At 47.4% G+C, this 22,268-nt stretch overlaps 1 protein-coding gene across 5 annotated transcripts in view; it reads left to right on the top strand.

The window, feature by feature from the left end:
* ARID3A (AT-rich interaction domain 3A) overlaps positions 1 to 22,268 on the top strand; it is a 92,351-nt gene that overhangs the window by 50,498 nt on the left and 19,585 nt on the right. For all 5 annotated transcript variants that reach the window (XM_056822262.1, XM_007489388.2, XM_007489386.2 and 2 more), the window contains exon 4: positions 15,273 to 15,345. In XM_056822262.1, the coding sequence (XP_056678240.1) occupies positions 15,273 to 15,345 (73 nt within the window). The remainder of the gene's footprint in view (positions 1 to 15,272; positions 15,346 to 22,268) is intronic.

The raw sequence follows: 22,268 nt of genomic DNA, 5'->3' as shown, positions 1-22,268 counted from the left end.
AGAGCTGGGAGGGAGCTTAGAACAGAGAATGTCAGAGCTGGGAGGGACCTTAGAACAGAGAATGTCAGAGCTGGGAGAGACCTTAGAACAGAGAATGTCAGAGCTGGGGGGGTCAGAGAATGTCAGAGCTGGGGGGGGGTCCTTAGAACAGAGAATGTCAGAGCTGGGGGGGTCCTTAGAACAGAGAATGTCAGAGCTGGGAGGGAGCTTAGAACAGAGAATGTCAGAGCCGGGAGGGAGCTCAGAACAGAGAATGTCAGAGCTGGGAGAGTCCTTAGAACAGAGAATGTCAGAGCTGGGGGGGGGGGGGGTCCTTAGAACAGAGAATGTCAGAGCTGGGAGAGTCCTTAGAACAGAGAATGTCAGAGCTGGGAGGGAGCTTAGAACAGAGAATGTCAGAGCCGGGAGGGAGCTCAGAACAGAGAATGTCAGAGCTGGGAGAGTCCTTAGAACAGAGAATGTCAGAGCTGGGAGAGACCTTAGAACAGAGAATGTCAGAGCCGGGAGGGAGCTCAGAACAGAGAATGTCAGAGCTGGGAGAGACCTTAGAACAGAGAATGTCAGAGCTGGGGGGGTCAGAGAATGTCAGAGCTGGGGGGGGGTCCTTAGAACAGAGAATGTCAGAGCTGGGGGGGTCCTTAGAACAGAGAATGTCAGAGCTGGGAGGGAGCTTAGAACAGAGAATGTCAGAGCTGGGAGGAAGCTTAGAACAGACAATGTCAGAGCTGGGAGGGAGCTCAGAACAGAGAATGTCAGAGCTGGGAGAGTCCTTAGAACAGAGAATGTCAGAGCTGGGAGAGACTTTAGAACAGAGAATGTCAAAGCTGGGAGGGAGCTTAGAACAGAGAATGTCAGAGCTGGGAGGAAGCTTAGAACAGACAATGTCAGAGCTGGGAGGGAGCTCAGAACAGAGAATGTCAGAGCTGGGAGAGTCCTTAGAACAGAGAATGTCAGAGCTGGGAGAGACTTTAGAACAGAGAATGTCAAAGCTGGGAGGGAGCTTAGAACAGAGAATGTCAGAGCTGGGAGGAAGCTTAGAACAGACAATGTCAGAGCTGGGAGGGAGCTCAGAACAGAGAATGTCAGAGCTGGGAGAGTCCTTAGAACAGAGAATGTCAGAGCTGGGAGAGACTTTAGAATAGAGAGTGTCAGAGGTGGGAGGAAGCTTAGAACAGACAATGTCAGAGCTGGGAGGGAGCTTAGAACAGAGAATGTCAGAGCTGGGAGGGAGCTTAGAACAGAGAATGTCAGAGCTGGGAGGGAGCTTAGAACAGAGAATGTCAGAGCTGGGAGGGAGCTTAGAACAGAGAATGTCAGAGCTGGGAGGGAGCTTAGAACAGAGAATGTCAGAGCTGGGAGGGAGCTTAGAACAGAGAATGCCAGAGCTGAAAGAGCCCTTTGAACCTAGAAAGTCAAAGCTAGAAAGACTTTCTGCACCTAGGGCAATATCTTCACTCTATTTCCTTTGTGAGCTTTCTATTGTATGTGCTAAATGTCTCTTCTATCATGATATGAGCCATGTGGAAATATGAATTACATGAAAGTATGGGTATAACCTCTATCTGACTCTTCATTGCCTTGGGGGTGGGGAGGGAGGGAGGGAGAAAATCTGAACTCTAAAATGTTAGAAAACCATTGTCAAAAATTATTTCTACGTGTAACTGAAAAAAATTTAAGGATTGGAAAAAACAAAAAGGGAAAAAGAACGTAGAGCAATACGTTGGAATGTAGAGATTATTGGACTTTGTGTCAGAAGGACTGGGTTCAGGAGCAGCAAGGTGGCTCCGTGGTTGGAGAGCCAGGCTTAAAAATGGAAGGTCCTGTATTCAAATTTGGCCTTAGATACTTCCTAGCTGTGTGACCCCTGGACAAGTCACTTGACCCCCATTGCCTAGTCCTTATCACTCTTCTGCCTTAGAACCAATACACAGGATTGATTCTAATACAAAAGAAAAAGGGTTTTAAAAGGGGGGCTGGGTTCAAATTCTGATGGGACCATTTTTTAGTCCTCTCACTTTAAACCAGAGCCTCAGGTCCTGGGCCTATAAGGCAAGGATAAGAGTATTTGGATCTTCTTCCTTAATGATATATTAGACAATCCATGTAAGGCATGAGGCAGATGCAAAGCTAGCCATAAATGGGAACTGTGGGTCATTTATTCTAAGTATAGAATGGTGGAACTCTTGAAGACCCGCTTTGTCCAGAGCTGCCCCCTCACCCGGATGTTGTAACTTACCAGGGCCATCGGACCCACTCTCCATCGGCTAAAGGATCATGGGCCAAAAATCAGACCTTGAATGGGGGCTGCAGGCTGCTTGGGATGATAAGGCGATGGTGTGCTGTTGTGTCTGGGGTGGGGTGGGGGGATCGGGGCTTATCTTTGTCAAACAAGCCTTGTGCAAGGAGGGTGTTTCCTGGACTTCTGGCTAGGGCTGACCTTGGCTGGGGGCCCCAGGAGGCCAGGGGCAGGGGGGTCACGCACCCACCAGAATTATCCCTTCAAAGCTGCACCTTTCCCACACCCCAAAATGGGGAAGGGGGAACACTGGGTGCAGGCATCCCACAAATACCTCTGAAGGTTACTCTGGGAAGAGAGGGATGAGCATCCCATCAGTTTAAAATCTAAAATAGGCAGAGATCCAGCACCATAAAATTCTGAGCTGGAGCCAGGACCTTAGAGATCATCCCATCTAGTTCCCTGATTAAAGTGAGGCTGGCCAAGCCTCGGAGCCAGGAGATGTGACTTTCCATGGCCACCCGAGCAACAGGAATCAGGAACCAGGGTCCAAACTCAGCGAGGGCCTCTGATTCCAGAGCCAGCATTCTTGGGTTTGAGCCCTTTGTGGGAGAACTTGGGGCCATGCCGAAAGGGTCAGAGAAGAAAACGCCGATGGAAAATGAGAACCAGAGATCCTCTATCGGCACCCAGCTAGAGATTGGTTTGATTTTTAAAGGGTTATGGTTGCCTTTTGGGTTTTGTGTCCCCTGAGTTTGTGAATAAGCCCTTTGCTTGGGCAGAAGAAGTCTAATAATTCAACAGAATTGGTTGATCCATTCCACGGCACTCAAGACATCCCATAACCTCTCCAACAAAAAGAAGGACTTCTCTTCTTCCCCAGGCCGCCCTGGGCCGTTCTAATTTCACACCACTCAATTTCACTTTGGCGCTTTAATCAAGTTCACTTCATTGCGATGAAGGCTTCCCTGGTTCCACGTTCCTCCCTCTTCACTTGTTCCTAGGAGTCTTCCCATGCTTTTCTGAATCCACTGGAGGGAACTTGGAAATACAAGATGGCAGAGCAAAATAGAGAATGGTGGCCCAGGGCATTTCTTCCCAGAGTATTTTGTCAACCAACAAACATTTCTTAAGCATCTTCAATGGACCAGTCATTCTGCTAAGCATTGAAAAGAGGAAGAACAGCCCAAGGCAGTCTCTGCCCTGAAAGAGCTTCCAGTATAATAGAGGGAGACTACTGAGGCAGATGAGTTCTAGATCTACAGCTTGTCTAGAACTGAAGAATGGAGGGGAAATGCTAGCATTAATGGAGATTGGGGGTGCAGCTGGGTGGCATAGTGGATAGAGCACCAGGCTTGGAGTGGGAGGACCTGGCTTCAAATTTGGCTCCAGACACTTCCTGGCTCTGTGACCCTGGGCAAGTTTCTTACCTTATTGCTTTTTTTTTCCCCCCTCAGAAATGATATTAAGAACCCAATGGAATTGCTTTTGCTTGTCAACTCCAGGAGGGGGGAGGGAAGAGGAAAGGGAGAAAACAAGAATCATGTAACCATGGAAAAAGAGAGGAAGGAAGGAAGGAAGGAAGGAAGGAAGGAAGGAAGGAAGGAAGGAAGGAAGGAAGGAAGGAAGGAAGGAAGGAAGGAAAGGAAGGAAAGGAAGGAAGGAAGGAAGGAAGGAAGAAAGAAAGAAAGAAAGAAAGAAAGAAAGAAAGAAAGAAAGAAAGAAAGAAAGAAAGAAAGAAAGAAAGAAAGAAAGAAAGAAAGAAAGAAAGAAAGAAAGAAAGAAAGAAAGAAAGATACTAAACAAGGGGGGTGGTTTTTTTTTTTTGTAAAGGAAATTAGGAAAAGCAGAGGTTTCCTGCAGAAGGTAAGATTTTGTGAGCTGAGGAGAGACCACATCCCCAGCATAGGAGACCCTCCAGGGAAAATTCCTGGAGATTGGAGATGATGGAGGGTTTTGTGGAAGAAACTTAAATTTTTATTTTTTTAATTTTTGAAACATTTTTCCATGGTTACTTGATTCATATTCCCTCCCTCCTCCTGGAGTCAACAAGCAATTCCACTGGGTTATACATGTGTTATCACTTGATAATATTGAAGGAACTTCTAAGGAGGTCAATGCCACCTGATGGAAGACTATGTAGTGGGGTCTAAGATGTTGGAAGACTGGAGTCCTCGGTAGCCTCCCTCTCTCCCTGCCTTGGATTTATCCATGAGTTTGTGAATTCCATTCCCTCCCCCGTACACTATAAGGTGACAGGCACAGTGATGGGGCCATGCTCTTTTTTTCCTACCCTAGGGCCCAGCACCGTGCCTCAAACATAGGAAATCCTAATCAAAGTTGGATGAATTGAACAGAATCTTGGCTAGAAGAACCTAAGACACAGAACCCAGGATATTGGCCCTGGGTGGGATTTTACTTTTTAGCTGTTTTTATTTTTTTAAATCCTCATCTCCCATCTTAGATTCAGTACTGCGTATTGGTTCCAAGGCAGAAGAGCAGTAAGGGCTAGGCGATGGGGGTCAAGTGACTTGCCCAGGAAGTGTCTGAGGCCCAATTTGAACCCAGGATCTCCTGGCTCTAGGCCTGGTTCTCCAACCCCTGAGTCACTCAGCTGCCCCTCTGGATGGGATTTAGAACTAGAGAATGTAGACTAGTGGGCACTCTCACTTCATTTTATAGAAGAGAAAGCTGAAGGTCTAGGGGAGGCCAAGACCGGGCCGTACCAGGGCTAGAGCCCACTTTCCTGGATCCCTCCCCCCCAGGAGCCCCATTCTGGGAGGCTGGGAGGGGTCCGGGGAGAGGTGCCTCTGGAGGGCCTCCGGGGGCTGGCTGTCCAGCCCATAAAGCTGGCACGTCCTTTACTGCCTTCTGTTTTAGTGGCCGTCTCTCCTGACCTTCGGGCTGCCTCCCCAGAAGCCTTTCCCATGGCTGGCCCAGCGGGGCCTTTGACCATTTTGGCTTTATAGCTCCTCTTTCAACACAGCTGCTTTCTAGCTCCGGCCATTGATGTCTGATAACAGCCCCCTCGCTGAGCACTTAACTGCTTACCGGAAGGCAGTTGGAGAGGCCCCCTTCCCCCCCAGATCCAGACTCAGACGCTCTGCCTTTCAGACCCGAGGCCCCCACCCCCTTCCCTTTCTTCCCAAAGCTCCAACCATCTTCGTACCATTAGAGAAATTTAGAACCAGAGGGAGACCTCCGAGGTCATCCGGGCCAGATTCATCTCCATTCAGGAAGCATCTTGTCATTCATTGCCCACTACTAGGTGCCAGCCCTGGTGCCCACTCCCAGGACCCTAAAGAGAAAAACAGACTCCTCCCTGGCCTCCAAATGCTTCTGTCCTCCTGGGCAGAAGGGAGTCGGTTCCATTTCACCATTGTAAGGGGGAGCCCCAACAATTAGGGCGAATCAGGGAAGACCTCCTGGAGGAGTTGACACCTGAGCTGAGCCTCTGTGGGAGTCAGGAGGGGAGTCTATTTCAGGAATGAGGATAAGGAATGTCTTTGCAACACCAGGGAAGCTGGAGATGGACTGTTGGGTCCTGGCAACAACAGGGGGACCAGTTTGACTGGAATGGCTGGTATGAGAGGGGTTCATGGGAAATGAGTCAGGAATGAGAAATTGGAATCAAATTGTAAAGAGTTTTAAATAAAGCCTAAGATACCTCCACCCTATCCCCTCTGCCCAACCCCCAGTTTGGAAATGTTCTGTTCTAAAGATATAAATATGTATATTCCCATTTATAGAAGTGTGTATATATATGAATATTTATATAAATACAAATATATAAAGGGATATATCTCTCTAAGATTTGCAAAGCGCTTATACATATGTTATCATCTAATTTGAACTTCACAGCATCCCTCTGAGGTAGGTGCTATTATTGTCCTCATTTTATAGAGGAGGAAACCGAGGCAGGCAAGGAATTGAGCGATCTGCCCAGGATCACACAGCTAGAAAGTGTCTGAGGCCAGATTTGATGGCAATCTGAACTGGGCAGTGGCCATTCGAGAGCAGACTGTAGGAGTCAGAGAGTCGAGAGATTTTGGAGCTACAATTACCAAACCTTGGGAGGGAGTTAAGAAGGGAGGATGACGGTGAGATTGCAAACCTGGGTGCCTGGAAGCGTGGTCTTACACTTGACAGGAATAGGGAAGTTTCTTCACAAGAGGGGCCTGGAGAAAGGCAGTCACTTACTCAATGTCACTCCATGAATCATTGGCTGAACTAGACTTTATTTTCATCAGATTTCATCAGACCTAAGGAAGGGGGTCCCAGAGCCTAGAATCTAGGGTCTTAGAGCTTAAAGGGACCTTCAGATCATCTCATCTAGTTCCTTTTACAGACAAGGAAACTGAGGCCTAGAGAGGGGAGGTGATTTGCCCAAGGTCACTTAAGATAAGGGCAGAAATGCTGAGTCTCCTGAAACTCAGGCCTTCCCACTAGTAGCCCAGGGCTGTTTCTACTTCTTTGCATCCCTGAATGGATTGAGGCAAAGTACGGATCTCCTAGAACCCTGACTAGAAACACAAAATATCAGGTTTTAGTCTAGTAATAAACCCTGACCCACCATCATTCCTAAAGATTTCTGACCATGACCCCTCCATCTACAAATGGCAGGTGGGTTAAATTTTACCCACTGAATTTTGAGGTCAAGTCAACTAAGCTGAAATTCATAAAGGAAGAAAAGATAGTGGGGCCAGAAAGATGAGGGATCTAGGATGGTGGAACCGGAAAGATGAGGGATCTAGGATGGTGGAACAGAAAGATGAGGCATCTAGGATGGTGGAACCGGAAAGATGAGGGATCTAGGATGGTGGAACCGGAAAGATGAGGGATCTAGGATGGTGGAACCGGAAAGATGAGGCATCTAGGATGGTGGAACCGGAAAGATGAGGCATCTAGGATGGTGGAACCGGAAAGATGAGGGAACTAGGATGGTGGAACCGGAAAGATGAGGGATCTAGGATGGTGGAACCGGAAAGATGAGGGAACTAGGATGGTGGAACCGGAAAGATGAGGGAACTAGGATGGTGGAACCGGAAAGATGAGGGATCTAGGATGGTGGAACTGGAAAGATGAGGGATCTAGGATGGTGGAACCGGAAAGATGAGGCATCTAGGATGGTGGAACCGGAAAGATGAGGGAACTAGGATGGTGGAACCGGCAAGAATCTAGGATGGTAGAACCAGAAAGATGAGGAATCTCAAGGCCCCACAGTACCGGAATCAGTCAATGGGATAAGAAATAGAATCAGTCCATAGGATCATGGTGGAAGGGACCTGAGAGGCCATCAAGCCTAATTCCTACATTTTACATATTGGGAAACTGAGGTCCAAAGAGATTACTCATTCCACTGAATCAGAATTTGAAATAGGGTCTTCACACTCCAGAGTGAGCAATATGCCAGTCATCTAGTTTTAGGAACTGGAGATATTTAGCCTGGAGAAGAGAAGGCTTGGGGAGATGGGGGTAGAGAATGGAGGTGAATGTGGGGAAGATGGTAGATGTCTTTAAATATTTTGAAGAGCTTGTCATGAAGAATAGGAATTAATCTTGTTTGGTTTGGTGCCTGCGGGCAGAACTGGGAACAGTAGTGGGAAGACACAGGTAAGCAGATTTGGAGTTTATCTAAGGAAAAGCTTCAAAAAATAATTTCGGAAGTTCCAATGAAAAGGGCAGCTTTCTGGGAGGTGGGGAGGTTCCCCCTTCTTTGCTGGTCCTCGAGTGAAGGTAGAGTGATCATTTGTCCCAACTGTCATTGATGGGGATCTTACTTTGGGAAAGGATTGGACAAAGTGCTCTCTGACACCTGTTACTAGAGCCATTGGCATCAAGAAGACATAGGTTCAAATTATGCATGTGATCCTTAAAGTAATCCTCTGAGGAAGGTGCTATTGTTATTCCCATTTTACAGAGGTAAAAAACTGTCTAGCTATGTGACTTTAGGCCGGTCACTCTCTGAGCCTGAAGTTTAGCTTGGAGAAGAGGGCCAGACTTAGATGAAGTCGAAGGCCCCCCTAGCCTCAAGTGGAAATCTCTGATCCAGATCTTGTGATTCATTCTTTGATTATAAAATTTTGCTACTGAGCGGAGTCCTAGATCTGACTGGGATGATGGGGAGACTGCTACTGTTCTCTGGGCCTTGCTTCCCTGGCCCCTCCTAGACCTCAGGGCAGTCACGATGGAGTCACCTTGGGCTATTCAAGGTAGAAGAGAATATGGAATATTAGAGCCTGGAAAGGATCCTGGAGATCTTCAGGGCTAACTCCCTCCTTTTCTTCTTTGGGAAATCGAGGCATCTCAAGGAGAACCTAGTTGATCAGAGCCACACTGTAAATTAGTGACTGAGATTGGGTTAGGACCTGAGGGTCCTGGTGTCCACTTCTCCTGTAGTCTGGGGCTAGTATTCTTTCCCCTGCACTGTGATAGGTGCCCCTTTTCCTGGATTTGGTGGAGGAAAGGAACTGCCTCATGGGAAATACAGGTCCTGGGAGGACCCTTGGAATGTAGAAAGGATAGGAGAGCCTTAGAACCCAGAATGTCAGAGCTGGGAGGGCCCTTAGTATAGGGAATGTCAGAGCTGGGAGGGCCCTTAGAGCAGAGAATGTCAGAGCTGGGAGGGCCCTTAGAGCAGAGAATGTCAGAGCTGGGAGAGACCTTAGAACGGGGAATGTCAGAGTTGGGAGAGACCTTAGAACAGAGAATGTCAGAGCTGGGAGGGAGCTTAGAACAGAGAATGTCAGAGCTGGGAGGGCCCTTAGAGCAGAGAATGTCAGAGCTGGGAGAGACCTTAGAACGGGGAATGTCAGAGCTGGGAGGGACCTTAGAACAGAGAATGTCAGAGCTGGGAGGGAGCTTAGAACAGAGAATGTCAGAGCTGGGAGAGACCTTAGAACAGAGAATGTCAGAGCTGGGAGAGACCTTAGAACAGGGAATGTCAGAGCTGGGAGGGAGCTTAGAACAGAGAATGTCAGAGCTGGGAGGGAGCTTAGAACAGAATATCAGAGCTGGGAGGGAGCTTAGAACAGAGAATGTCAGCGCTTGGAGGGAGCTTAGAACAGAGAATGTCAGAGCTGGAAGGGCCCTTAGTATAGGAAATGGCAGGTTTGGGAGGACCCTTAGAGCAGAGGATGTCAGAGCTGGGAGGACCCTTAGAACAGAGGATGTCAGAGCTGGGAGAGAGCTTAGAAGAGAGAATGTCAGAGCTGGGAGAGTACTTAGAACAGAATATCAGAGCTGGGAAGGAGCTTAGAACAGAGAATGTCAGAGCTGGGAGGGAGCTTAGAACAGAGGATGTCAGAGCTGGGAGAGACCTTAGAACAGAGAATATCAGAGCTGGGAAGGAGCTTAGAACAGAGAATGTCAGAGCTGGGAGGGATCTTAGAACAGAGAATGTCAGAGCTGGGAGGGAGCTTAGAACAGAGGATGTCAGAGCTGGGAGAGTCCTTAGAACAGAGAATGTCAGAGCTGGGAGAGTACTTAGAACAGAATATCAGAGCTGGGAAGGAGCTTAGAACAGAGAATGTCAGAGCTGGGAGGGAGCTTAGAACAGAGGATATCAGAGGGAGCCAGAATGTCAGAGGTGGAAGGACTTTTAGAACATAGAATGTCAGTACTGGGAGGGTCTGTAGAATGGCAGAGCCTGGGAGGGCCTTAGAATATCTAATGGAGGTTCCTCACTTTACAGGAAAAGTAGACCTTGATGTTGCCTTTACTATTGGTCACAACCCCTTGGGCACTGGGGGCAGGGGAGGGAGAGCAGTGGAGTTAGGGAAGAAAAAAGGAAACTCAAGGGAGGGAGAAAAAAAAGGAGGGAAAAGAGTCTTAGTAGAGGAGCCAACCCTAGGGGAGGCCAAGTGTCTGTGTGAGTGGTGGAGATGGACAGACAGACAGCTCCCTGTTCTGGGGTGGTCCATAGAGGCAGCGAGCGGTCCTGGCTGTGAGATGGTGAGTTGGAATTAGGTCCCCGGATTGGTTCCATGAACCATCCTCTCACCTGGCAGTTGTTCAAGGTGGCCATTGAGGAAAGCCACAGCCCAGAGGCCTGGGATTGTGCCCGAGGCCAGCGGCAGGTGCCCTACCCTACCCCAGGTGGTTGAGTGAGGGGCCTCTCTCTAGGGTAGCGTCAGAATGTCTGAGATCTGCCAGGCTGCAGAGCCGGTGAGAACCTCCTGCCGGTGTGTGCCGCCCCCTCCCCCTCTCCTCATCCAGCTCCAAGGACCCCCCCCTGGCCTCCAGCCCCAAGAGAACAGTGCTGGGGCCCAGACAGTCCCCAGGGGGCAGGTGAGGAGCTCCCCACCATCAGGAGGGCCCCAGAAGCGTTTATCCGGAAACAGTCTGTGGTTTATTTGTTCAGATAATTAATTCATCTTAATTGGTGTCTGGTGTTTGTGCAGATTTCTGGCCAAAGGCAAGGACCTGGTTTACTTCCTAACTGGAGTCTTCCTGCAGAGAGGGGAAGAGGGGGAAAGGAGGGAGGGAGAAACAAGAGGGAATGAGAGAGAAGCGAGAGAGGAGGGAGTGGAAGGAACCAGGGGCAAGACAAAAAAACAGGAGGGAAGGAGAGTGGGGGAGAGACAGAAAACAGGAAGGGACCCAAGGGCAAAGAATTGGGGAAAGAGAGGGGAGAAAGGGAAGGAGGATGGGGGAGCCAGCCCTCAGGAGACCAAGTGTCTGTATCCATTAGAGCGAGAGAGATGGACAGACAGACAGACGGACTGTGTGCCTTCCAAGGGGCTGGGCTGGCTCCTTGTAGAAGCTCAGAGGGTGGTGACCCTTGACCCAGGAGAACTTGAGGTGATTGTCCCCCTCATCTTGGTCTGTAGTGCCCCGTGCGTGGGGAGTGCAGTTAAAGGACCCTGACCTGCTCCAGCCCTGGGTCTCCCTTCAGGTCCACAAGGCCAGTCTGTCTTTGCAGGGCAGGAGGGCCTGATGACCTCCTTCCTGAAGGACTTCCCAGGAAGGGCCTCGGGGCCTGGGATGAGAGGCTGAACCCCCCCACCGAAAAAGGCAATGTGGTGGATGTTTGCCTCCCCACACTGGGCCCATAAATCAGGCCAGGAATGTGGGGCTGCCACAGGCTGGCGCTGGGTGTGGTCCACAGACAAAAGCCTGACAAGGTTGGAGGTGGAGCTGGGGACCCTGGGCCTGGGCCCCACATAGATCTTCTTGTCAGGCCTCAAGACAGCATCCCCCTTCCCCCATCCATGTGGGGCCTCAGCAGTGCTCTCCTCCCCAAATCCAGGAGATTTGGAGATGGACAAGGATTAGAAGTTGTAGTGGGGAACTTGGTTAGGATTTTGCTCTTGGGAGGAAGGAGTCATACAATCATTGGGGCATAGAGAGCTGGAAGGGGTCCCAAAGTCCATCTAGTCCAACCCCTTCATATTACTTATTGGGAAACTGAGGCCCACAGAGGTTAAAGAACTTAGAGCAAGTTAAACAAGTAATAACAGATGGGATTTGAACTCATGTTTTTTGTCTCTAAATCTAATATTCTTCCTAAAATGAAGGAGTTATACTAGATGGTTTCTAAGGGCCCTTCTCGCTCTGACCTTCTGTGTTCAAAGCCTCTCCCAGCTCGAACAGGCTCTGTTCTAAGGACCCTCCCAGCTCTGACATTTTGGGTTCTAAGGGCTCTTCCAGCTCTGTCTCTCTGGGTTCTAAAGGCTCTCTCAGTTCTGTTATTCTCTGTCCTAAGGGCCCTACCAACTCCAGCATTCTGAGTTCTAAGGACCCTCCCAGCTCTGACATTCTGGGTTCTAAGGGTCCTCCCAGCTCTGATACTCTCTGTTCTAAGCTCCCTCCCAGCTCTGACATTCTCTGTTCTAAGCTCCCTCCCAGCACTGACATTCTCTGTTCTAAGCTCCCTCCCAGCTCTGACATTCTCTGTTCTAAGCTCCCTCCCAGCTCTGACATCCTCTGTTCTAAGGTCTCTCCCAGCTCTGACATTCTCTGTTCTAAGGACCCTCCCAGCTCTGACATTCTCTGTTCTAAGCTCCCTCCCAGCTCTGACATTCTCTGTTCTAAGGTCTCTCCCAGCTCTGACATTCTCTGTTCTAAGGTCTCTCCCAGCTCTGACATTCCCTGTTCTAAGCTCTCTCCCAGCTCTGACATTCTCTGTTCTAAGCTCCCTCCCAGCTCTGACATTCTCTGTTCTAAGGACCCTCCCAGCTCTGACATTCTCTGTTCTAAGCTCCCTCCCAGCTCTGACATTCTCTGTTCTAAGGTCCTCCCAGCTCTGACATTCTCTGTTCTAAGGTCTCTCCCAGCTCTGACATTCTCTGTTCTAAGCTCCCTCCCAGCTCTGACATTCTCTGTTCTAAGCTCCCTCCCAGCTGTGACATCCTCTGTTCTAAGGACTCTCCCAGCTCTGACATTCTCTGTTCTAAGTTCCCTCCCAGCTCTGACATTCTGGGTTCTAAGGGCTCTTCCAGCTCCAACATTCTGGGTTCCTTAGCTCTTCCAGCTCTGGCATCCTGGATTCTAAGGGCCCTTCTAGTTGCTAGAATATAGTGTTCTCCATTCCCTCAGTACCTTGCCTCATGTCAAGCTTGTACTCATTTGGATTTCTAGGAATCTTGGGATCTCTACCAAGGCCAAAAACTGTGAAGCTTATTGTTGGGCTATAAATCCACTTAGAACACATGGGTGAGGAAATTCTGTCAGTGTCAGAGGCTGAAGGAACCTTATGGACCAGCTAGATGACTTCCCTCTTTATACACGTAAAGGACCTGAGGCCCTGAGAAGGGTGGAGACTTATCCAAGGGCATACATATACACTTGTACACACAGGCAGGCTATATAGTAATGTGCTTCCTTCATCCCTAGTCTGGCCTTTCACCATCAGCTGGAGTGGTCGCCTAGGATCCTCTGGATTTAATGACAGGCTCCCCCTGCCCCCCACCCCAGGTCTGCCTGCCCGCCCACCAGCTCCTGGGGAGGTTTAATTATTGGTTTCAATATTTGTCTCTTCTCTCTCTTCATCTTCTCCACCGCGCCTCCCCCTTCCCCTGTTTTGAGTCCAAACTGCATTCCTGAGTGTTTAATCTAAAAGCCTGGTATTTGCTTCATCCCTCCTTCCCCCCACTCCCCAAACACCCCCTCCCCTTCCTCTCTGATTCCTCTCTAATTATCTCTGCCTCATCTACCAGCCCAGGCGCTCAGAGCCTCCTGGTTTCTGGGATGGGAGGGAGGCCTTCTACTCATGTCTTGAAGCCTTGGCACAATAGACAGAGCTCTGGGCTTAAATGAGCTCTTGGGTCCCCTTCCCAGTCATCAACCCAGGGGTTTTCTTTTCACAGTTCATCTAATCTGCCCCACAAATTTATTTGCAAACCCAGGCAGGACTTCTTTACCCAGAGAGTGTGAAGCCATCTTCCTTACTTTGCCAAATGGATCTCCAGGCACCCCCTCCTTCCCCTTCCTCTCAGCTCTCTCGTCTTTTGGACTTGTGAAATTCAACATGTCCAAACCAGAACTCGTTATCTGCCCTCCCATCCCAAACCAGGCCTTTCCACTCGCTAACTTTCCTGTTACTGTTGGTGGTATCAAGCATCTTCTCCATCAGCCAAAGCTGGCAGCCTCTAGGTATCAGCCTCAAGTCAGTCTGTCCTCAGACTCGTCATTTCTGCCTTGGCAGATCTCTCGTGTACATCCTTTGTCTCCTGTGATACTGCCAGCACTCCAGTCCAGAGCCTTATCCCCGAACCCCTGGACTATTGCAATAGCCCGTTGGTGGATCTGCCTGCCTCAAGTCCCTCCCCGCTCCAGGCCACCCTCTAATCCAGATGATCTCCCTAGAGCCCAAGTCTGTCCATATCAAACCCAGCTTCCCCCTCCAGTAAACTCTGGTGGCTCCTTGTCACCTCCAGGAGCAAATGCAAATCCTTTGTTTGTTGTTCTAAGTCTACATAAACTGCCCCCATCACTGCCACCTTTCTGGTCTTCTTATACATTCCACCCCACTACATACTTTATAAGCCAGCTTACAGGGGCCTGTTTGCTGTTCCTCCCACAGGGCACTCATTTCCAGACCCTCTCCCTTTGTCCTGCCTCTCCTCCATACCCAGAATGCATCTCCCTCTTCATCTCTATCCCCTTGCTGCTCTGGCTTCCTTCATGATTCATCTCAACCTTCCTTTTTTTTTTTAAACCCCTTTGTCTTAAAATCAAAATGAAGTATCAAGTCCTAGGCAGATGAGCAGCAAGGGTTATATAGTTGAGGTTAAGTGACTTATCCAGGATCACACATCTAGGAAGTGTCTCAAGCCATATTTGAACTCAGGACCTCCCATCTTTTGGCCTGACTCTCTATCCACTATATTAACTAGCTGCCCTCAACTCACCCTTCTGCAAGAGGACTTCTCTGGCTCTCTTCAATGCTTCCAAGATTACCTTCCATTTACTTTGTATGTCTTCTGTGAACATTGTTTGATTTGCCTGCTGCATTGAACTTATTAATAATAATAATGGCTAACATTTAAGTAGTACTTAACTGTGTGCCCTACACTATGTTAAGCACTTTACAATCATTTTCTCATTTGGTCTTTACCATAACCCTGAGAGTTGGGTGCTATTAGTATTCCTATTTTACAGTTGAAGAAATGGAAGCAGACAGAGGTCAAGAGACTTGCCCAGGGTGATACAGCTCATAAATGTCACTGGCCATATTTGAACTCATATCTTCGTGACTCCAGGCTCAGCACTCTATCCACAATGCTGGCTTGCTGCTCCTATAAGTCTATAAGCTCCTTAAAGGGAGAAACTGTTTGTTTTTTGCCTTTCTTGGCACCCTTGGTGCCTAGCCCAATGCCATGCACAAAATAAATGCTTCCTGAATGAGTGGTTGACTATCCTCTCCCTCTCCTTCCTGTGAACACCCAAGATCTCCAAATTTGGAGGGAGGATAAGAGTGACTATCTGCCCAAGGGAGGCCCAGGGATGCTGGAGCAGAGTGGGGAGGGAAGGGCCCCATGTCTCTCTCAGTTCCTCATACCTTAGTAACCCTGTCTCCCCTCTTTTTGCACAGCTATATGAACTGGATGGGGACCCCAAGAGAAAAGAATTCCTGGATGACCTCTTCAGCTTCATGCAGAAACGAGGTAAGGATTTCTCCTACCTTGGGAAGAAGAGCAGAGGCTAGGAGGCAATCATCTGCTTAGAATCCCACTCCCCCAGTAGGCTTGATCTATCTTAATAGGAGTCCTAGAACCTGGACCTATCATATAGGAGTGAGAGTACCAAATTTCCATACTGTGACATGTTAAGGCTCATAAAAGCCCTTTACCCTCCAAACACCATAGAAACTAGCAAAAATATTTTACCTATGATAATCGGTATTATTATCCTTTTTTACACATTAGAAAGCTGAAATTATTTAAAATGAGTTAACTGGCTCACCCATGGTTGTGCAACTGGATGGTGAGGAAAATAGAAGTTCCTTGAGGAAAGAAACTGATTTCATTAATCAACTCCCATTTGTTTTTTGTTTTTAACCCTTACCTTCTGTCTTGGAATCAATACTGATTATTGGTTCCAAGACAGAAGAGCAGTAAGGGATAAGCAACTAGGGTTATGACTTTCCCAGGGTTACACAGAATTAGGATATGTCTGAGGTCATATTTGAACCCAGGACCTCCTGTCTCCAAGCTTGGCGCTCTTATCTACTGAGCCAACTAGCTGCTCCTCAAGCCACATTTATTATGTGATATACTCGGGGAGGGGGGAAGGCATTCTTTTATTAAATAAGCACTTGTTGAATGGTATTGAAGAGTGTGTCCAAACCAACACCAGAACAGTTTAGCTGAGACGGGCAGGGCAGCCGAGAGGTCAAAATCTTGTGGAAAAAGGGAACTCAGGAGACCTGCTTTTTCTCAAATAAACAGAGAGGTTGATGGCCCCAAGCATCCTGATCGTGGGATTTTCTCCATGTGTGAGCCCAGGCTTTACATGCAAGAAGAAGGAGTCAGGGAAGAGTGTGAGGACCTCTAAGTGTCCTTCCAAATCTGTCTCACCCATAGTCACCCCCCCCCCATCTTTTTTCCTTAAGATCATAGGTCTAAAGTTAGAAGGAACCACAGTCTTCTTCTCAACCAACTTTTATTTTCCAGATGAGATAACTGAGATTTAGTAATGGTTCAGTGACTTGCCAAAGGTCACGCAATGTAGTAAGCATCAGAGACAGGGTTTTGTGGGTGCATGCGTGCGTGCATGCGTGCGTGCATGCGTGTGTGTGCGTGGGGGGGGATCCCACTGAATACCAGTGAGATTTCCACAATTATTTCCCTTCTGTGGTCAAAGCTAGAGGGTACTGCGACTTCTAGTAACTATCACCGAATCTGGATACAGGGGGTTCCCAATAGTGCTTCAAAGGCTGTCCCTTCTCCTTTAAGCCAGAGGCTGGGAGGAGCCAGAGGACAGATGGCAAAAGGGGAAAGCACTGGGAATGAGGCCTCCCTGGAGAGGCAGCGTGGGTAGAGGGTTCAGATGACTGAGCTGTTAATTGGTCAGACTAGGTCACTGATTGGAACACTTCGGAAAGGCCAAGGAGTCCTGGCCGCCTACACTGTGGAGAGCCAGAGGAAAGAGATGTGGGGGTTTGGGTCTATTCTAATGAGCCCCTCATTTCCCCAAACCCAACTCTCCTCCTATCCCTAAGGGACCTGAAGTGGGAAGAGCAAACAGTTTGGTTTCCCCATTGCAGAAATAGCTATCTACCTCTGGGGGGTGTCCAAAAGGCCCCCCAGTACATGGTCAGTTAGACTGTAGCTCCTGTATGTATACCTTCCTTTTGTTTTTTGATGAAACTTCTGTTTGGGGGGAAGGGAGACAATGTGATTCGGTATAAAGGCTGCTATATTTGGAGCCACAGGACCTGGGTTCAAATCCTGGCCCTGCCACTTTATATGGGGTGACTTTGGGTTGAATTACTTGGCTTCTTTGTAAAATTAGTGGTTTAGACTCAATGACCTTTGAGGTCTTTTCTAGCCCTAAATCTGATTGTATAATACCTTATGAATCTCCCTTTAAACCCCCTCCTCCACTTAAAAAAAAAAAAAGATGAATTGTCCTAAGCAGGGGTGGGTGGCCCAGAGTGGGGGAGGGGAGTCCTAATGATCATAGATTCCCATCTGTGTTTACCAAGGGGCAGAGAGGGAGGAGGTCGGCCCAAGTGTGCAGTGGGAGAGATCAGATTGCCAGAAAAGGCAGATGGTCTGAATGTGGACAAGACTGCCTAGAGTGGGTGGAGGACAGAAGCTGAATTTTCTCTAAATAATTGTTTATGTAGAGTCTCAAAGTATCAGCACTTGGAAGGCCCTTGGAAAAAAGTGTCAGAGCTGGGAGAACCCTTAGAACTGAGGATGTCAGAACTGGGAGGGAGTTTAGAACCCAGAGTGTCAGAGCTGGGAGGGAGCTTAGAACAGAGAATGTCAGAGCTGGGAGGGAGCTTAGAACAGAGAATGTCAGAGCTGGGAGAGACCTTAGAACAGAGAATGTCAGAGCTGGGAGAGACCTTAGAACCCAGAATGTCAGAGCTGGGAGAGACCTTAGAACCCAGAATGTCAGAGCTGGGAGGGTCCTTAGAACAGAATATCAGAGCTGGGAGAATCCTTAGAACAGAGAATGTCATAACTGGGAGAGACCTTAGAACAGAGAATGTCAGAGCTGGGAAGGAGCTTAGAACCCAGAATGGCAGAGCTGGGAAGGAGCTTAGAACCCAGAATGTCAGAGCTGGGAGGGTCCTTAGAACAGAATATCAGAGCTGGGAGGGTCCTTAGAACAGAATATCAGAGCTGGGAGGGTCCTTAGAACAGAATATCAGAGCTGGGAGAGACCTTAGAACAGAGAATGTCAGAGCTGGGAGAGACCTTAGAACCCAGAATGTCAGAGCTGGGAGGGTCCTTAGAACAGAATATCAGAGCTGGGAGAATCCTTAGAACAGAGAATGTCATAACTGGGAGAGACCTTAGAACAGAGAATGTCAGAGCTGGGAAGGAGCTTAGAACCCAGAATGGCAGAGCTGGGAAGGAGCTTAGAACCCAGAATGTCAGAGCTGGGAGGGTCCTTAGAACAGAATATCAGAGCTGGGAGAATCCTTAGAACAGAGAATGTCAGAACTGGGAGAGACCTTAGAACCCAGAATGTCAGAGCTGGGAGGGTCCTTAGAACAGAATATCAGAGCTGGGAGAATCCTTAGAACAGAAAATGTCAGAGCTGGGAGAGACCTTAGAACAGGGAATGTCAGAGCTGGGGGGCTCCTTAGAACAGGGAATGTCAGAGCTGGGAGGGAACTTAGAACAGAGAATGTCAGAGCTGGAGGGAGCTTAGAACAGAGAATGTCAGAGCTGGGAGAGACCTTAGAACCCAGAATGTCAGAGCTGGGAGGGAGCTTAGAACAGAGAATGTCAGAGCTGGGAGAATCCTTAGAACAGAGAATGTCAGAGCTGGGAGAGACCTTAGAACAGAGAATGTCAGAGCTGGGAGGGAGCTTAGAACAGAGAATGTCAGAGCTGGAGGGAGCTTAGAACAGGGAATGTCAGAGCTGGGGGGCTCCTTAGAACAGGGAATGTCAGAGCTGGGAGGGAACTTAGAACAGGGAATGTCAGAGCTGGGGGGAGCTTAGAACAGAGAATGTCAGAGCTGGGAGGACCCTTAGAACCCAGTATCAGAGCTTCACATATAGGCTATCAAAGCTGGGAGAATCCTTGGAAATAAAGAATGTCAGAGCTGGGAGGAATCTTAGAACACAGATGGCCAGTGCTTTGAGTCCTCAGAGACTTACCTAGTCCAACTCTTTCATTTTACAGATGGGGAAACTGAGACTTGGAAACAGGGTAGAGAGTTTCCCAAGGTCATGTTATTAGTAGTGGCAGATTTCCACACTTGACTGCATTATATTGACCCTCTTGGAGGGGGAACCTTTACTTAAAGACTTACTTGTGGGCTCCTAAAGGATTGCTGCCCTGGGGCAGATGTTTGAGGAATTATCTTCCCAGGCCTTTAGGCTTAGTCACAAGGTAGTAGACCATTGGAGTTAGAAGGGAACTTTAGATATACATTGTCACAGGGAACATAGAATGTCAGATTGCTGCTTCAATCCTGTAAATTCCTGCAAAATTCCACTAAATCTCATGTTTGAAAATGTGTTTAAAGTCTCTCAGAGTCTTGATCTAGCCCAAGGTTTCTTTTCTTCTTTGTTTACATCTAATTGTTATTTTATTTTTTCTTAATTACATATAAAGAAAAAATTTTAACATTCTTTTTTTTTTACAATTTTGATTAGTCAATTTAGAATTTTTTCCTTGGTTACAAGAACCATTCTTTCCTTCACCTGCCCCACCCCTTCCCATAGCTGACTCAGAATTCCACTGAGTTTTACATGTGTCCTTGATCAGAACCTATTTCCATGTTGTTGATTTAGCATTCTTAAAAAAAAATTCTCTCCCTCCTGCCTTCTCTCTCTTGTCCCATCCTTAAGATAAGCAATATGATATAGGTCATACATGTGCAATCATGTGAAACATTTCCATATTAGCCAAGTTGCAAAAGAAAGCATAGACTAGCAAAAAAAAAAACAAGAATAATAAATGAAAATTTTAAAATGTGCTGCATGGGGCAGCTGGGTAACTCAGTGGATTGAGAGCCAAGCCTAGAGACGGGAGGTCCTAGGTTCAAATCTGGCCTCAGACACTTCCCAGCTGTGTGACCCTGGGCAAGTCACTTCACCCCCATTGCCTAGCCCTTACCACTCTTCTGCCTTGGAGTCAATTGACTCCAAGAAGGAAGGTTTAAAAAATAAATCAATAAATAAAATAAATAAAAATGTACTGCAGTCTACATTCAGACTCCATCCAGACTTTCTCCAGAGGTTGATAACATTTTTCATCATGAGTCCTTCTGCATTGTCTTTTTTTTGTTTGTTTGTTTGTTTTTTGCTGAGAATAGCCAAGTCATTCATGGTTTATCAGCATGACAAAATTGCCATTACTGTGTACAATAACCACCTGGTTCTGCTCACTTTAATTTGTATCAATTCATATAAGTCTTCCCAGGATTTTCTGAAAGCATTCCTTTTTTTTCTTTTCTTATTTTTTAATCAATACCTTCCATCTTAGAATCAATACTAAGTATTGATTCCATGGCAGAAGAGTGGTAAGGGCTAGGCGATGGGGGTCAAGTGACTTGCCCAGGGTCACATGGCTGGGAAGTGTCTGAGATCAAATTTGAACCCAGGACCTCCTGACTCCAAGCCTAGTGCTCTATCCACTGAGCCACCCAGCTGCCCCTATTGCTCATCATTTCTTATAGCACAATAAATATTCCATTACAGTCATGTGCCATAACTTGCCCAACTGTTTTGCAATCAATGGACATCTTCACAATTTCTAGTTCTTTGCCACCACAAAAAGAGCATCTATCAATATTTTTGTTCCTATAAGTCCTTTGATCTCTTTTGGAATACAAACCTAGTACTGTGTATTGCTGAATCAGGGTTGGCATAGTTTTATAGCCCTTTGTAGCCCAGAGTTTATTAACCTGGGGATCCATAAACTTGTTATTTTGGTGACTGTGTGTGGTAGTATAATTACTTTCCTTAGTAATAACTATGTATTTCATTTTATACATTTAAAATATTATTGTGGGGGCAGCTAGGTGGCTCACCGGATTGAGAACCAGGCCTTGAGATGGGAGGTCCTGGGTTCAAATGTGGCTTCAGACACTTCCTAGCTGTGTGACCCTGGGCAAGTCACTCCACCCCTATTGCCTAGCCCTTACCACTCTTCTGCCTTGGAGCCAATACACAGTATTGATTCTAAGGTGGAAGGTGAGGATTTAAAAAGAAAAAAAAAGAATTCATCAGAGTGCCGAAGGGATCCCAGGACTGACAAAAATGTTAAGAACATCGTCTCAATGATTATTTTCCTCCTTTTAAAAAAATCTTTTTTTTATCAATAAGCATTTCTTTTCATTCCTTCACACCACCTCCCACCAAATGAAAAAAAAAACAACCCTTTATAACAATTATGCATAATCAAGCAACAAATGTCCCCCTTTCCACACACATCCCATGACTAAACCTCTTTGTCCTGTTCTGTACCCCAAGACGATCACCTGGTGGAAGGAGGGTAGCCTGCTTTACCATTACATTCCAAACTATCTTTCCTGACTCATTCCGCATTGCTGCCCCTTGCGAGGTCTCCTTTCCTTCCAAGCTGGCTTTCTTGCTTTCCTCTGTATACAACATTCCATGGCCTTCCTTTGCCCTACCTGGAAGGACTGGAATTATCTCGCTCCTCACGTCCACTTCTTTCCTGCCAGGTTTCCTTCAGGGCTCAGTTCCCCTGATATCTCCTACAGGTGAGATAGCGTGGCTTAGGCCCATTTCTAACTGTGCTCATTATGTGGCCAAGACTAAATGATTGAAACTCTCAGGGCTCTAGAGAGGCAGCTCTCATACTATAGATTGTAGACAAGGTGCTCATCTGCATTGGTAGAGGGAATTTCTTCCCTTGGGAGTTCTCTATTCCATTGAAATAACATCCTATCAGAGCAGCTAGGTGCCAGGCCTGAAGCCTGGAGGTTCAAATTTGGCCTCAGACCCTTCTTAGCTGTGTGACCCTGTGCAAGTCACTTAACCCCCATTGCCTAGTCTTTACTACTCTTCTGTCTTGGAGCCAATACACAGTGTTGATTTTAAGCGGAAGATAAGAGGGAAAGGAAGGAAGGAAATAAAAAGGAAAGCCCTGTATGTGTATCTTCTTATCTATGTATAGAAGAAAGGAAAGAAAGAAAGAAAAAGGAAAGAGCTTCCATTCCCTGTATTTGTATTTACTTATCTATGTGTAGAAGAAGGAAGGAAGGAAAAAGGAAAGAGCATTCATTCCCTGTATTTGTATCTACTTGTCGATATATAGAAGGAAGGAAGGAAGGAAGGAAGGAAGGAAGGAAGGAAGGAAGGAAGGAAGGAAGGAAGAGTATCCATTCCCTGATAGAAGAAAGGAGGAGAGGATATCCTGTTCCCTAT

The sequence above is a fragment of the Monodelphis domestica genome, chromosome 3 (genome assembly GCF_027887165.1).
Source record: "Monodelphis domestica isolate mMonDom1 chromosome 3, mMonDom1.pri, whole genome shotgun sequence".
Lineage (NCBI taxonomy): Eukaryota > Metazoa > Chordata > Mammalia > Didelphimorphia > Didelphidae > Monodelphis > Monodelphis domestica.
The sequence above is the reverse complement of the archived record's forward strand: the minus strand, read 5'-3'. Positions and strand labels throughout refer to the sequence as shown.